General features: G+C 40.4%; 1 protein-coding gene across 1 annotated transcript in view; it reads right to left on the minus strand.

Moving 5' to 3' along the window:
* Nucleotides 1–12,036: 12,036 nt before the first annotated feature.
* Nucleotides 12,037–14,442, minus strand: part of USP6NL (USP6 N-terminal like) — a 119,595-nt gene continuing 117,189 nt past the window's right edge. The window contains exon 14 of the mRNA XM_063100511.1: nucleotides 12,037–13,491. Within this exon, the coding sequence (XP_062956581.1) occupies nucleotides 12,074–13,491 (1,418 nt within the window). The 3' untranslated portion in view covers nucleotides 12,037–12,073. The remainder of the gene's footprint in view (nucleotides 13,492–14,442) is intronic.

Below are 14,442 nucleotides of genomic sequence, written 5' to 3' on the forward strand. Positions count from 1 at the left end.
TGTAAATGAGCCTCCTGGCGTTGGGCATGATCTGAGATGCCTGAAGTGTCTCCAAACAGCACAGCCTTTCGGCGCTGTCACCAGAAGTACTGCCACACCAGTCAGGCCAGGCTCTTCTTGACCTCTTCCTCCTCAGGAAAAGCTGCCCTGTGACAGGGCTCTGGAGAGGTCTGTTACCCTGCTTCTCATCAACACACTTCCATAAAAGAACTTCTGAGTTTCTCTGCATCGGTCATGAATTCTGATAGCTGTTTCAATTAAGTTCTAGTTTTCTACACTTCTCTCAGCTTATCTCAGACTTAACTCATAGATTATGGTAAATTAAAAAAAAAATACATCGTACAGTTCCCCTTTTCAGGACTCTGATTAAATTCACACTTTCCAGCTGGTGTTACAAAGGCCGTTTCAAGCCTAGTTTCCTTCTTTGAGGTTATTTCCAACAGCTATCCATAAATTATTAGTTATGGTGTGTTTATTCATTTCCAGACTTCCAATAGTATATTGATTCTGGGCAGAAGCTGCTAAGCATCTGGTTTGGCAAAAGAATTTAATTTTCTATAAACCACATAATCTAATCACAGTATCTAGACAAACAAACACTAGATCAGGGCCCTTAAGTGCTGCTGTGTAGACCAGTGCTGATCCATAAGGTTTTTCCCAATTTGCAATGAGGGTAAAACAAAAAGTCAATATAGAGGATTTTTTTAAAGGCTAAATACGTTCAACTTAAAGAACTGCCTGTTTTTGAGTTTATGTTCTTTTTTGTGTGTATGTTACAATATTCTTTATTTTTCTTTTAATAAACATATTTGGCAAAATAAAAATGAACAGCTCTGTGACAGTGCCCCAAATTCTGGAGAACATTTTACTACTTCACAAAGTCCAAAAGAATAGTCTATCCTGGACTAATGGATCATTCAGTGTTCTTAAAAAGTTGGTGCAAAGCATATTTAAAACCTCCTCCACCTCTTTTCTTGTATCAGCAAACACCTTCCCATCGCTTCTGATCAGGATCAGCCAGCAATGAAAAGACTGGCTGCCCAGACACGCTTTTAAAAAGAAGCCTTCAAGCCTAACATCAGTTTATTCAGCAGGAAGAGAATATGGGGTGTCTGATCTGAGACTCCCTCCATATCTCAAAGTCTTAGTATTTCTGAGATCTCTGCCTTGTGAAAAATTACTGCTGCTTCTTGAACTTTCACTCACTAGGCATCATCATGACCTTCAGCGTCCGAGGTAGAAATAATAAAGCACCTTTCATCCCTCTCACACCCACCTTGGGGCAATCCGAGCGTGGCTGCTCCCCAGTGGCCCTCCAGGCCCCCCGGGCCTCTGACCACCTGCTGTCTTTTGGGGCTGCCCCAGCAACCTGTCTTGCCCCTTTCCCCCAACTGACTGAAAGAACAAGGCTGTCCAGAGGAGAGGCAGCAGCCTGACAGCCCGTCCACTGAGGGCCAGACTTGGCTGAATTCCACCCAAAGCTCTGTCATTGATCGTTCAAAGTTAACGCCTGAATGGTGACCCAGGTCCTGCTTCACTCCCAGCTCCCATCCCCACCTACCTGGGATGCACCCTACCCCCTTCCCCTTGTCATCTCCATCTTACTTCAATGGAGCTAATTCTCACATCCCAGGTGTCTGGCCATCAGTTCTAAAACTGTCACTGTCCTAAAAGGCCTCCAAGTCTTCATGCAAACAGAACTTCTCATGACCCTCCTGACAGCTCACGGTTTTCAAGCCCATAGTTAGCAGCTCCCATCCTCAACCCACCCATGACCTGTGACACTGCAATGCTTCAAGGCTAGTCTGAGGCAAAGCCAGAAGCTAGAGAGCCAGCTGAGGACTACATGAACAGTGTTTCATGGCTCTTTTCACTTAGCAGGAAATCATAGGTGTGTTTCCACGTCAGTACACATGAAGCCACCTACATGCTTTTAAAGGGTGAACAGTCTTCTTTTACATGGGTGCAGCATAATTAAACCTACCCTCCATTGAAGGACATTGTTTATCTCCAGTTTTTCTCAGTTACAAAGAATGATGCAAAACACATGCTTTTACATATATCTTTTTTTACTTGTGTTCTGTTCATAGAAGTAGTATTACTGGACCAAAGAACAGAACAGTATCAGAATTTATAGCAGAATTTTATATGCTATAAATTCTGATACTGGAAAAGTGGCACAATTTTGGAATGCAATTTTCCTCTCCCTAGCATGGCATGAACAACATTCCTTGTGCCAACCACCTCTGCCAATCATTGTTTCAATTTCAATCTCTAATAAATGGGGACATAAAACATTAATGGGAATGAATAACTTTGTACTTATCTGTACATTTCCTTTTCATATTCTTGCCCCATAATCCATTTGGGGGCACTTTACAAGTCAAAAGGGAAAAAAAGCTCATTCAGTATGAGTGACGTTAGCCCTTTCTCTATGCAAACACTTAGGTTCCCCACCTAACCTTCACTGAGCATCTATGCCCCAGGCACTGGAGCACACTACACTGTCTCAAGGAATCCTCAGAACCACCTTGTAGAGGAGGCCTCCTTTTCTCTATTTTATTCATGAGACTGAGGTCCAGCAAAGTTAGTGGAAAGCTGAGACTCGCCTCCTGGTTTGTTTTCAAGTGTGTTCTTTCCAGGACACCATCCAAAGCTTCTACGTTCCCTAATATGTGTTGAAGATGGTTTCCTGATAGTAACGGAAAAGAGACATGGGAGCTAAAAGAATGAAGAACTGAGTGTGAAGACACTGGCACCTCCTTTCTTTCCCTATGGATGGAATCACTTTGTTGACAGAGGCAGGTCATTCATGGTTTCCCATCAAAGGTTTAGCACCCGAGGGTCCAATTTCTCACAGTATATTCTCTACAATTGCACTACATGAGACAAGGTAGGTTCTGAGGATTAGATTATTGAATCATGAAATGTTGGACTGTAGATTTAACTTAAAAAACAAAAACAAACCTAATTCCTGGGCCCCACCCCGAAAGATTGATTCAGTTTGTCTGGCGTGTCTCGCACACCACTGCTCTGGAAGCTCCCAGGTGATTCTTACCTGTAGTCACGGCTGAGATCCACTGTCTTCCATCATCTCCACAATCCCTCCTGACCCTCACGCCCACCTTTTATAGCTGAGGAAAGTGAGGCCCAGAGGGGAATACGCGTGCCCCAGGCCACACTGCGAACGAGATGACAGCGCAGATTTGAGGGCTGACAAATGTAGAGGTTGTCGTTTTTTCAAAGATAACTGTGCTAATGGTAGTACTCAAGGGCGCATACGTGGTGGATAGCCTAAAAGTGTCCTTGTTGCCACTTTAGCTGTTGTGTCAACATTTGCTACTCTGCTTTCTTTGCTCCCTGGCTGCACTGCGAGAGGTGCCTCCCGTCCAGGGCTATGGGCTGGTTTCCTCCATCTATCATCAGGGCTCCTTCCCCAACATGTCCAGTTCAAGCCACATCTCTCCTCATGGGAGTCATCTTTGGGTTTTGTCATTATTACTCAAGGCACTGGTTGCCCCTGCTTCCTGGTCCTTGCCAAGGACGTGGGTAACGCCTGCCTTCTCCGCCAACTGATCCGCTGCCTGAGAGCAGGCACCGTCTGGTCTTTGCTCACCAAAGTTTCCCCAGCACTGGGCGCCCACTGCACCTAGCACGAGAGGCCAACAGACCCAGGGTAGGGATACCCTCCCGTTAATCTTGGCAGAACCCTTTCAAACTTCTCTTCCCTTCCTCCAGAGTGTGCAGATCAGGAAAGCGAGTCCCCGAGGGGCTCGGGGACCTGCCTGACTCATACCATGAATTTGTGGCCGAGTTTATTAACTCATTCACGATGGATTCAGCTTTTCGGGGAACCACGGTTCATTACTGTTCATATTTAGCTTGCAGAGGAGTTAAGCCCTCCACCTTTTGCACATATGCCATTTCTCTTCATGTGCTACAAAACCTAATGACTGCTCCACAGAGGCAGTGATGTTCACGGGCAGTACATAGTCTTCTTGATGCTGCCTGCTATGTATTCAGATTATGCTGATTTTCTGCCAAATAAAGTGGAGAGTCTGAATTACAGAAAGTTTAATAATTAGTGTTTTAATACTTAGGAATACATAAAGTAACAAACTGAAATAGAATCAAGGGATGACTTGTAGAGGTACTTGAGAAGTCTGAAGTCCAACTGACTTCTAGTTAGCATTCTTTTTTTGTGTAAATGCACCCTTCCTCCCACCAGCTAACGTAACCCATCCTTCACTGCAGCCATCATTCAGTAACTGCCCACCCCATCTCATCCAAACCTTTCAAGAGCCCCGTCACTTCCCACTTGTGCCTGCGACCATCACAACCTGATTATGGCTCCAGGAATGACAGCAGATGACAGCAAAGAGCTCCTAATTGTCAAATCCAAATTGGCTTTTCAGTCCTACATCACTGGGCCTTCCGGCTGCATTTTACACACCAGATGGTTTCCTCCTTCTTGGGATCTCTACAGCATCAGTCATGGCGCCGTCTTCTCAGCATCCTAATCATGCTTTCCTCTCAAGTAACTTAGGTAAATCCACTGCCTCTTCACTTCCGTGCTCCTCACTAGACTCTTAGCTGCATGAAGACAAGGCCATGTCCCTCCTGGTCACTAAAACCTAGCACTGTGCTGGCATGTGATTACAGACAATATTCCAGTTTATTAGTGGGTGACGACACTGTGCTGAGCACTTTATACAAACTAACTCAATCCTCACAACTCTATGAAATAAAAACTACGATTTTCATTTTCTGATCCATTTGAGGAAATGGGTCAGACATAAGCTCCACGAGGACAGGGACCTGGTTGTGCTATCACATCATGATTTCACCACGACCTAGAACAGTGGCAGCCACGGCTGCAAGGTTCAAACCTAAGCCAGTCTGACTCCAATCACTGGGCATGCAAACATTGTGGAATCAGCCCATGATTGTCCCCTCCACGTCTTTCATCAACTCCTCTTCCCCTGACACCTCTTAAATGTCCCAATTTTACATAGCTGAGGAAAGTGAGGTCCAGAAAGGGAATGTGACCTGCCTCAGGTCACACTGCTGGTGAGTGGCAAACTCAGACTACAGAGCAGAGCTGAGGGCTTCCAGTCCACTCTCCCAAACTGACAGCTGTTCAGGGATGTCGCTGTCGTTCCCTCTAAAGGCAACTGCACTGAATGGTAGTACTCATGGGGGTAGATCTGGTGGATAACTTAAAGCTTCTTCACGTCTGCAGCATCAGCTATCTGTGTCATCCCCAGGCTTTCCCCATCTCCGGCTTGCTCATTCTCTCCCAGGACTTCACCTTCTCCACGCTGGCAAGTCCCAACTCTTTCTGCAGTAGCTAACTGCCTGTCAGACAATGCCATCCACCAGTCCCCCAATCTGAAATTCTACATGTCAAAACAGAAGTCATTTTCCCTCTAAACGTAAACCAGTCCCCTCCCCTGAATTCTTTTTATGAGATGGTGGCCCCACCATCCGTCCTGCCAGCCCAGCTAGGAACTGCAGAGAGCACCTTTGATTCTTCCTTTCCCCTCAACAGTAAAGCATGAGGTTTCCGAGCACAGGCTTTGAGGAAAACAGCCCCATTCACAAGAGAATAAAATAGGGATAAATTCAACAAACCTAGGGCAAAGCATGGACTGAAACTACAAAACACTGCTGACAGATGTTAAAGGAGACCAAAATAAATCAAGAGATGTTCTGTTCATGGATCAGAAGACTCAATGTTGTTAAGATGGCGATTCTTCCTAAATTGATCTATGGATTCCAAACAATTCCTATCAAAATACCAGCAGGTTTTTTTTTTTTTTTTTTGCAGAAACTGAAAAGATCCTAAAATTTACATAGAAATACAAAGAACTCAGAATGCCAAAATAATTTTAAAAAGAATAAAGGTGAAGAACACATATTTCCCAATATCTAAATTTAAATAAACTCTTACACACACGTTCAATTGGTTTTTGACAGAGGTACAATGGGACAAAGCATATCTCTTTAACACATGGTGTTAAAACCACTGGGTAATCACAGGAATTTAGATCTTTACCTCACACCATATGTAAAAATTAATTCGAAATGACCCATAGACTCAAATTTAAGAGCTAAAATTATAAAACGTCCAGAAAAAAACATAGGAGAAAATCATTGTGACCTTGAGTTAGGCAGAGAGATACAGTACTAAAAACACAATCCTTACAAGAAAGAACTAATAAATCAAACTTCATTAAAATTAAAAACGTGCACTTCAAGTAACACCATTAAGATATCGAAAAGACAAGTCATAGAGTAGGAGAAAATATTTGCATGTCATAGAGGACTTGTATCCAGAATATATTAAAGAACTCTTACTATTCAATAATAAGAGAACAACCCAATTAAAAAGTGAGCAAAAGTTTTAAATAGACATTTCACCAGAGAAGATATACAAATGGACCACAGCACATGAAAAGATGGTTAACATCATTAGCTCTCAGGGAAATGCAATCAAAGCCACAATGAGATACCACTTCACATCCACTGGGATAACTATAATCACAAAAGACAGATAGTCACAAGTGTTGACAAGGATGTGAACAAACCAGAACCCATCGACATTGTCAGTGGAAACGTAAAATGGTGCAACTGCTTTGGAAAAGTCTGGAATAGTCTGGCAGTTCCTTAAAAATTTATTTTTTGTTACCAAAAAAAAAAAAAAAAGAAAAAGAAAAAAGAAAAAAGAAAATAAATAAAATAAGTTAAATATATGTCCACACAAAGACTTGTACACAAATGGTCCCAGAAGCATGTGAAAACAACCCATGTGTCTATCAACTGATGAACAAATAAACAAAATGTGACATAGCTATACAATGGAATACTACTCAACACTAAAAAGGAAAGTAATTACTGACACATGCTGCAACATGGATGAGCCTCAAAAACATGGCTAAGTGAAAGCAGCCAGATGCAAAAGACCATACATTGTCTGATTCCATTTATATGAAATGTCCAGAAAAGGCAAATCATAAAGGGAGAGAGTGGATCAGTGGGTGCCTGTGGCTAGCACTGGGAACAGGGCTAGATTGCTTATGGGCACAAGAGATATTTTTGAGGTGATGGAAATGTTCTAAAATTGGTTGTGATAGTTGCACAGTCCTTTTGTAAACTTACTAAAATCATCTACGTATAAACTGGGCAATTTTTAAAGTGAGTCAAGTATATCTCCTTAAACCTGTTCAGAGGAGGGAAGGAAGCACAGGCTCTGGATTCGGATGGTTTGGAATCAAGTCCCAGTCTATGCTCACCAGCTGCGTCACTGAGGGGAAGTTACTTATCTTTCTGCCTGAGCTTTCTCATCTGGAAACTAGGACTTCTTCAAGCATTAGTACATACTTCACAGTTACCAAGAGGACTAAATGAATTAGTATAAGTAAAAGGCCTAGCACAGGAAGCAGTGTTAGCTATTTTTCTGATTAGGATTATTAGGATTACATTTATCCTATTGTCAAGTCCTGCCAGTTTCACTTAGTAAAGAGTTCTGAAATTAACCACCTTTCTTCCTAACTTCTTCTCTGGCTTTAATCTCTGCACCACCTTCTAGTAAAACACTTGCCACAGTCTCCTGTTTTTCTGACTCTCTCCAGGCTTGTTCCTTCACATCCTGCCTCCACTGCCTCCAGGGACCACACAGGACACGTAAATATAACCACAGCAAAACCTGCCTATGGGATCAAGTTCCACTGCATACAAGGCTCTCCATGACTCTCCCTGAGGAACCTCTTACTCCTCTACACACCCACCCAGGTACACAGCAGTGTGGCAAAACTCCCCACACACACTGTGCAGCTGCTCTTGCCATTTGTCCCCTCTGCAGAAGTGTACCTTGCTCCCTCCCTTCTGTCTCCTAATCCTTTTGGGCTCAGGTGAGGCAACTCCCTTACAAGGCTTCCCTGAGCCTCTTGAGCTGGGTTCACAATTTGGCTTTTCTGTGGCTATAAGTAACAGCCTGTGCCTATCTCCAACACTGAACTGAGACACCCAGGTTACAAAACACATCTCACATCCTGAAGCATGAACCAAGCATAGTTCATCCCCAGCACATTGTAGATGTTCAGTAAAATGTTGACTAAGAAACATACGATTCAGCATTTTCTCAGCTCCTCATATACTGAAAATGCTCTTAGGCTTCCAAACAGCATAGGCCTTTTTAAGCATGTCACTTAAGGAAAATGAGAGACAGAGGTTGCCTAGGAAAATGGAACTCTTAATAAGGCTCTGCCTATTTTGAAGGACTATTGTAAGCAGCAAATGAGAGAAAGCACACAGTCATGCCACTTTCCATTTGATGCCATTTACACTATGATTGCGAGTGGTTTGTCAAAATTTATAGGTTTGTTTGGTAATGGTAATTTTGCCAGTGGAATTTTTTCTAAGTCTCCTGACATCAGAGCTTGTAAACTCTGAAACTCTTCATCTGTTAAGAATTTTTGAGATATCCCAAAGTAGAAATATAAGACAATCAACTTCAGGATTTTTTTTTTTAAGAGCTTAATGACTGAACTTTAAGTTGGGGGGTGGGGGTGGGCAGTAAATAAAATTATCTGATGCCTGACTTCCATCCCAGATATTCTGACTTAAGTGGTCTGGGGCAGAACCCAAGCAGAAAAAATATTTAAATTTCATCAGATAATTCTAAAGAGCAACAAAGGTTGGGATTCACGCTCATGAAATCTTAAACTAGTTCCTTTGTTTCTCAGTTTTCTCTATGAAATGGTTGCAGTTATGCTTAGATTTGTCAATAACTGAAAGTCTTTCTGAAAGTGCAGAAATAAATGTTAAATGGAGTCCTTTCTCGTATTCTCAATACCTTGGGTCATCTTAAAAATAAAGTGTGACTTATTAAATCCACCTGGTCAATAAGCATTAGTATCCATATTAGAAACAGACATTTAAAATCCATTAAAGGACAATTTAAAACAGAAAACCCCAAAATCATAATCTTAATAAGACTAAGGTGCATATACACAATCAAATGCATACTAAAATAAAGGTGTGATTCCAATAGTCTTATTTCCAGAAGATGAAGCTGTATGTTCTCTGTGACTAAATCCTTATTCCCAGACATGGCATGTTTTTCTCTAACCATGAAAGTGAAAAGAAAAGGAATCTGAGCAAGGCACTGACTGGGTACTGTTTTGTGCTCGCTTTACAATGGGACCCAAGGGAGAGATCTGAAGTGGCTGTGACAGTTATGAAAACTCTGAAAGTCTACTTTAAAGCTACAATGAGTGTGACAAAACTTAGTATCAGAATCTTCTTAAAATGGAAAAAGAAAGTTAAAATAATCTCATCCTGTAAACATCTATTTTTCTTCTCTAGTAATGTCCTATTGATGGCATCTCTTTTTATTCTTTCAAGAAACATTCTATCATTGATACTTTGATATCTGAATGAATCTATATATATATATATATATATACCACCCAGCTTTAAAAAGCTGTACATTTTTGAAGAATCCTATTAAACAACATAAAGACCTGAAAGAGTCAAAGTTCGAAAACCCTTTGGGACCCTGGATCTAGTTTCTTTAAATTCTCAAACTAAACATTAAAAAAATAAAAACTACACCCAAGTGCTTATTATGTAAGGCGAAACTGCCATGAGGAGAAGACTTAATAGTGGCAAAATATCTACACCATGCACATGCAATTACGGAGTAAAATCTGTCTCCACATCAGAAAAATCCTCCCTATAGGTTTTTCATAAATATATTTTGACCCGCTTTACCAGTATTATTTCATCTTTTATCACTATTTTGTAATCTTTTATTAAAAAATAAATTTGAAAGAGTAAAAGTGTATGGTGGCAAAATAATTTCAAATTAAATTTTCCTACTTAAGTTTAAAAAACAGAGAGCTGCATTTTATAATGGGGAAGACTAGAAATAATATCTTATTGTTATTAATAATGACATATTTAATAAAATAAAGGTGATATAATTCTAAATAGTCTTACCAGAAATTAATAAAGCACAGAACTGTGATATGCATGTATGAAGAAATGAATACTAGGCAACTCCTACTCACTTGGAAGAGAGTCAGCTTTAGCAGCATCAGGGATGCAGCATTTCTGCCACAAAAAAATGCACATAAAAGACACAAAATATACTTATTACTTTTAGCATGTTAAAACAATCACATCAAAAAAAGCATACAGATAAAAAATGTCACAGATGATATAAGAAAATAGTGTGTGTGTATATATATATATTTTGCATATATATATATAAAAATCTACAGTATTTACCACTGTTGATATATATATATTGGAGCAGCTCAGATGCTGCTATCACAAAATAAATTGTACAGCTTGGTTTATTACGAGTCACAAAATCATGGTTTAGAAATTAGAATTAGTATCCTCAGCTACATTTTTATATACATTTATTTCTCAGCTTCCACATGATCTAAACCAAGAGCCCAGTTATTCTATCAGGATTTTGTTTGATCTTCAGTGTAGTGTTCAGCTTTAATTCGCTGTATTTGTTTTGCCATTTAATAACTTCATTACCAAGTTGATTAAAATTACATTAGACTCATTATATACATAAGCAATATAGTCACATTCATTAGCTAAACAAATGTTACTTTCATTTTAAGACACACTTTTGTACCTTGAAAGCTCAAAGCCCCAGCTTGCAACATGAAGAACCATCAATGTTAGATTTTCTACTCTCTATGTGAGCAAAGTAACGTTGAAAACAAGCTCTCCAATTACACACAAAGTCAAACTTTTTTGGAGTGCCCAAAACTTTGTCAATGTTTTGGTAATTGCGGTGTAACAGAATATTTTCAAAGACATTACTAATTTCATTTTTTACCATGAACCTAAATTTTTTCACTGAAAAAGAAAAGTTTGAAAGTCACACTATGTTTTTTTTAAAAAAGACCAAAATCCTAGACTCCTATTAATAATTAAGACCGTTTTTTAACAATTTTAACGTGAATATCTTAATGGCCCAATAAGTGCAGCAATATCCACTGACTACATTCCTTAAAGAAAAAGTGCCAGAAACAGATGACATAAATGGCCACCCCGGGCCCTTTGCAGTGAGGCCCCGCGTGAATTTCAGGGCAGAAGTGAGAAGTCACCACTGTTATCCTGCTTCACATGAATTTCAAAGGCACTGTACCACTGCCCCACGCGTGTGCAACTGCTCCGCATTGCATCTGGAGAGGAACAGTCTGCGCTGAGCTCTGCAAGAGTCACACCAGCACATGGGGCACAAAAACAGAGACTCATCTCGGAGTGAACGGATATGAGAGCTGCACATTTGGCCATAAACTTATTTTACTGCCCTGATTTTATAAGTACCATTAAGTGGTTAGCCTTTCTCTCCAATGTCTTTAATTTTCAGAATGAAAGAAAATGGCAGCAACTGAAGGAGAATGATGAGCATTTTGTAAGATGTTGAATTAATAAAGCCTGGGCAAACTCTTTAGTCAGTTTAGGGCCTGGGTTAAAAATATGAAGGGAAAGAAATAAACTAAAAGACGAGTTAGAAAAGAAGAGTAACATATTCCAGGATCTAGATTAAAAGTAGTTTTCTTAAACATTTCTTTAGCTCTGTGTTCAAATGCGTATGCATAGATACCTATAATTTCTATTAAAAGACATGTACACTACATATAGCCTTAAAAATATCTACTCTACAGTTTTTCAGTGCTTTGTAACATTAGTCAAAATAGAATGGGCCAAGAGATTAAAAATATTCAGGTTTTGGAGAAAGATATAAATGAAACTGAGTAATGAATTATTATTGTGCGTGCATCCCTAAACGCTATTGCTATGTTTCCAGGTTAAATTCTTTGAAGGTTCAGTGATGATGCAGTTTAAAATGCTCATCTTAAGCAGCATCTACGTGGGGATGAAAACATTTCCACATATTCTTATTACTAATGTACATGAGAATTGTGCAAGTTGTTTACAATCGTATAAAATACTGCTTTGGCAATTATAAACATAGCAATGTAGGTTCTATATGCTTTCTATTCTCTTGTCTTTATCAAGTACAGATGAATTCTCACAGCAACACTGATTCTTGAATAGAAAGTCCGTCCCGGTTTCTGTAGTGATATGCTGGAGGAGAAGGCCCTGAATACTGATACCCAGATGGACTGGCATCTTCTACAGCTGGTGAAGTTTTATACCGCACTGGACTATCTACAGAAACTGGTGGGAGATTATGGTCCTGAAAGGGCACATGCTGAAAGGCTGTATATTTTGGTAAATGGCTGATGTGGCCATGGTTAGCATCTCGAGTCCATGATTGTCCATGCATCTCAGGTCTGTATATATAACTAACTTCTGACCATTTTCTGTTATCTGGCAAATAATCCACCGGAGGAATGATGAATTTTCCATTCTTTGGTGACCCTGAACTGCCCGAATACCCCCCAGCACCAATATCAACAGGAAGGACTTCTATTCGACTAGATGGAAGTACAAGAGGAGTTGGGCGGCTGTAAGATTTCTCTGGAGAAATATCGATGGAAAGAGTAGAACCATAAGGTCTCCTGGAAGGACTGACTTGAGTCCCAGGGCTAAACTGAGGAGACACAAAGCTGCTGTTAGCAGTAGGGATGTGTTTCGGTGAATTCCCATGATAAGTAGGGGGGTTACTGTAGGACGGTGGGTGCGCTGCTCCCCGATCCTCCACTTCTAACTGGGACGGATACCTTGCGTGACTTGGAGGCTGTACTTTAAAAGTAAACTTGTTGGATGCTTTTGATGGACTAGTGCTGGGCTCAGCATGCCTTCTTGGACTGCTGGAGTAAACCCCACTCCTTGGACTGTGAGAGTAAGCCCTTTCTAGTGCCTCTTCAACAGCAGCTCCATTTTCATTTTCCATTCCAGGTACATTGTCGTACTGTGATGCGTTAGAGCCACGCTTCCCTTCATCGGCATCCAAAGCCTTAATCCTCTGCCTCACGTTTGCTACCCAGCTGTCGCCAGCACTTGGGATGTTAACTGTGAGTGTGGGGTGGGCTAATTGACTTCTGCTTTCGATGGCATACTTGGTAGTTCTCTCAACAGCTGACACATCTGATGGTTTATTCCATCTGGGCACAAATCCTTTCCTGACATGTGAAGTAGCATTACTGTTTTGGTTAGCAGCTGCATGATTATATTGCCTGGAACTGTCCTGTGGGCCTGACGAAGCTTTTCTTCGAAAATCTGCCTCACCTTTAAGCTTTTTGCTGTCCTCATCCACTGACTTCCATCTCAGCTGTCGTACTCTTTCTGGGGTGCCAGCTGTGCTCTGAGGGTGCGGGGAGGGCACATGTCTTCTGTGAGGCGACGCTGCACTCTCTCTCCTGTTGCCGGCGTGGGGACTCGGCCGGCCCACACTCCTTTGTCCGTTGCTCAGGTGGTTAACACCGGACTGAAGTTCGGGTGGAAGCTGCCCCAAAGGTTTCTTTGGATATTCCTCCTCCTTACCTAAAGGGAAAGATGAATTCATAAGTAAAATAAACATGAGTAAACAGTATTCAGTACGAGAAACGTTACTAATAACCGCATACCTTTCACACATGCACAGAGATACACACGCACACTTTCCACCACGGAGTTTTAGTGGCTGAAGTATTTTTAGAGAGACTGATACTAAAACATACCAAAAGTCAAAATCATATTAGGCAATGTGCAGGTAAGAGTATTTTGTAATCTTATGGGGAACAATTGTGTACAATTCTTACATCCTATTAACACATATTGACACATGCTTTTTCAAGAATGAAAGGCTGATATTCTCATTTTGGTTTCTAACTCAATCCTGCAGGTCAGTAGTTCATTGTCTCAGGCATTACATTACTTCCACTTTAACCTACCTCACCTAAAATGGTTTTGAAATCTCAGTAAAACTTTTCCTGTCAACTTCAAGCAGGTCTACCAAATTTAAAAGTCAACTGATGACCAACCACAGTCTCAAAGTTGTCCCAAAATAGATTATTTATTATCTCAAGTACCCCCAACTGGACATTTTTCTGATACAAAGAAAAAGTACTCTATATCTGAAAGTTAACATTCTAAAAGGATCCAACTTTGCAAAAAAAAGAAGAATTTTAAAAAGAAAATCATATTGAATACTTTGTTTATATTTTAAATAACTAACACGGAAAATTCACAAGTTGTAACAAATTGACCATTTAGTAAACAATGTTTAAAAGTAATCTATTACAATGTGGGGATCCAATAAATATCATCTTGAAAAAAACAACAGACCTCTCTTGCAAAAATTCCAATATGTTTTTCACCTATTTTACAAAATCATTTATTGTCACTTAAAAATAAGTTTTTTCTCCTTCAAATATCTACACATCCATCCATTAAACAAATGTTTAATGAACCAGCTCTGCTTCGGGTGCTGTGCTAAGCAATGGGTACATCGGT

Source organism: Cynocephalus volans, chromosome 6 (assembly GCF_027409185.1).
Source record: "Cynocephalus volans isolate mCynVol1 chromosome 6, mCynVol1.pri, whole genome shotgun sequence".
NCBI lineage: Eukaryota > Metazoa > Chordata > Mammalia > Dermoptera > Cynocephalidae > Cynocephalus > Cynocephalus volans.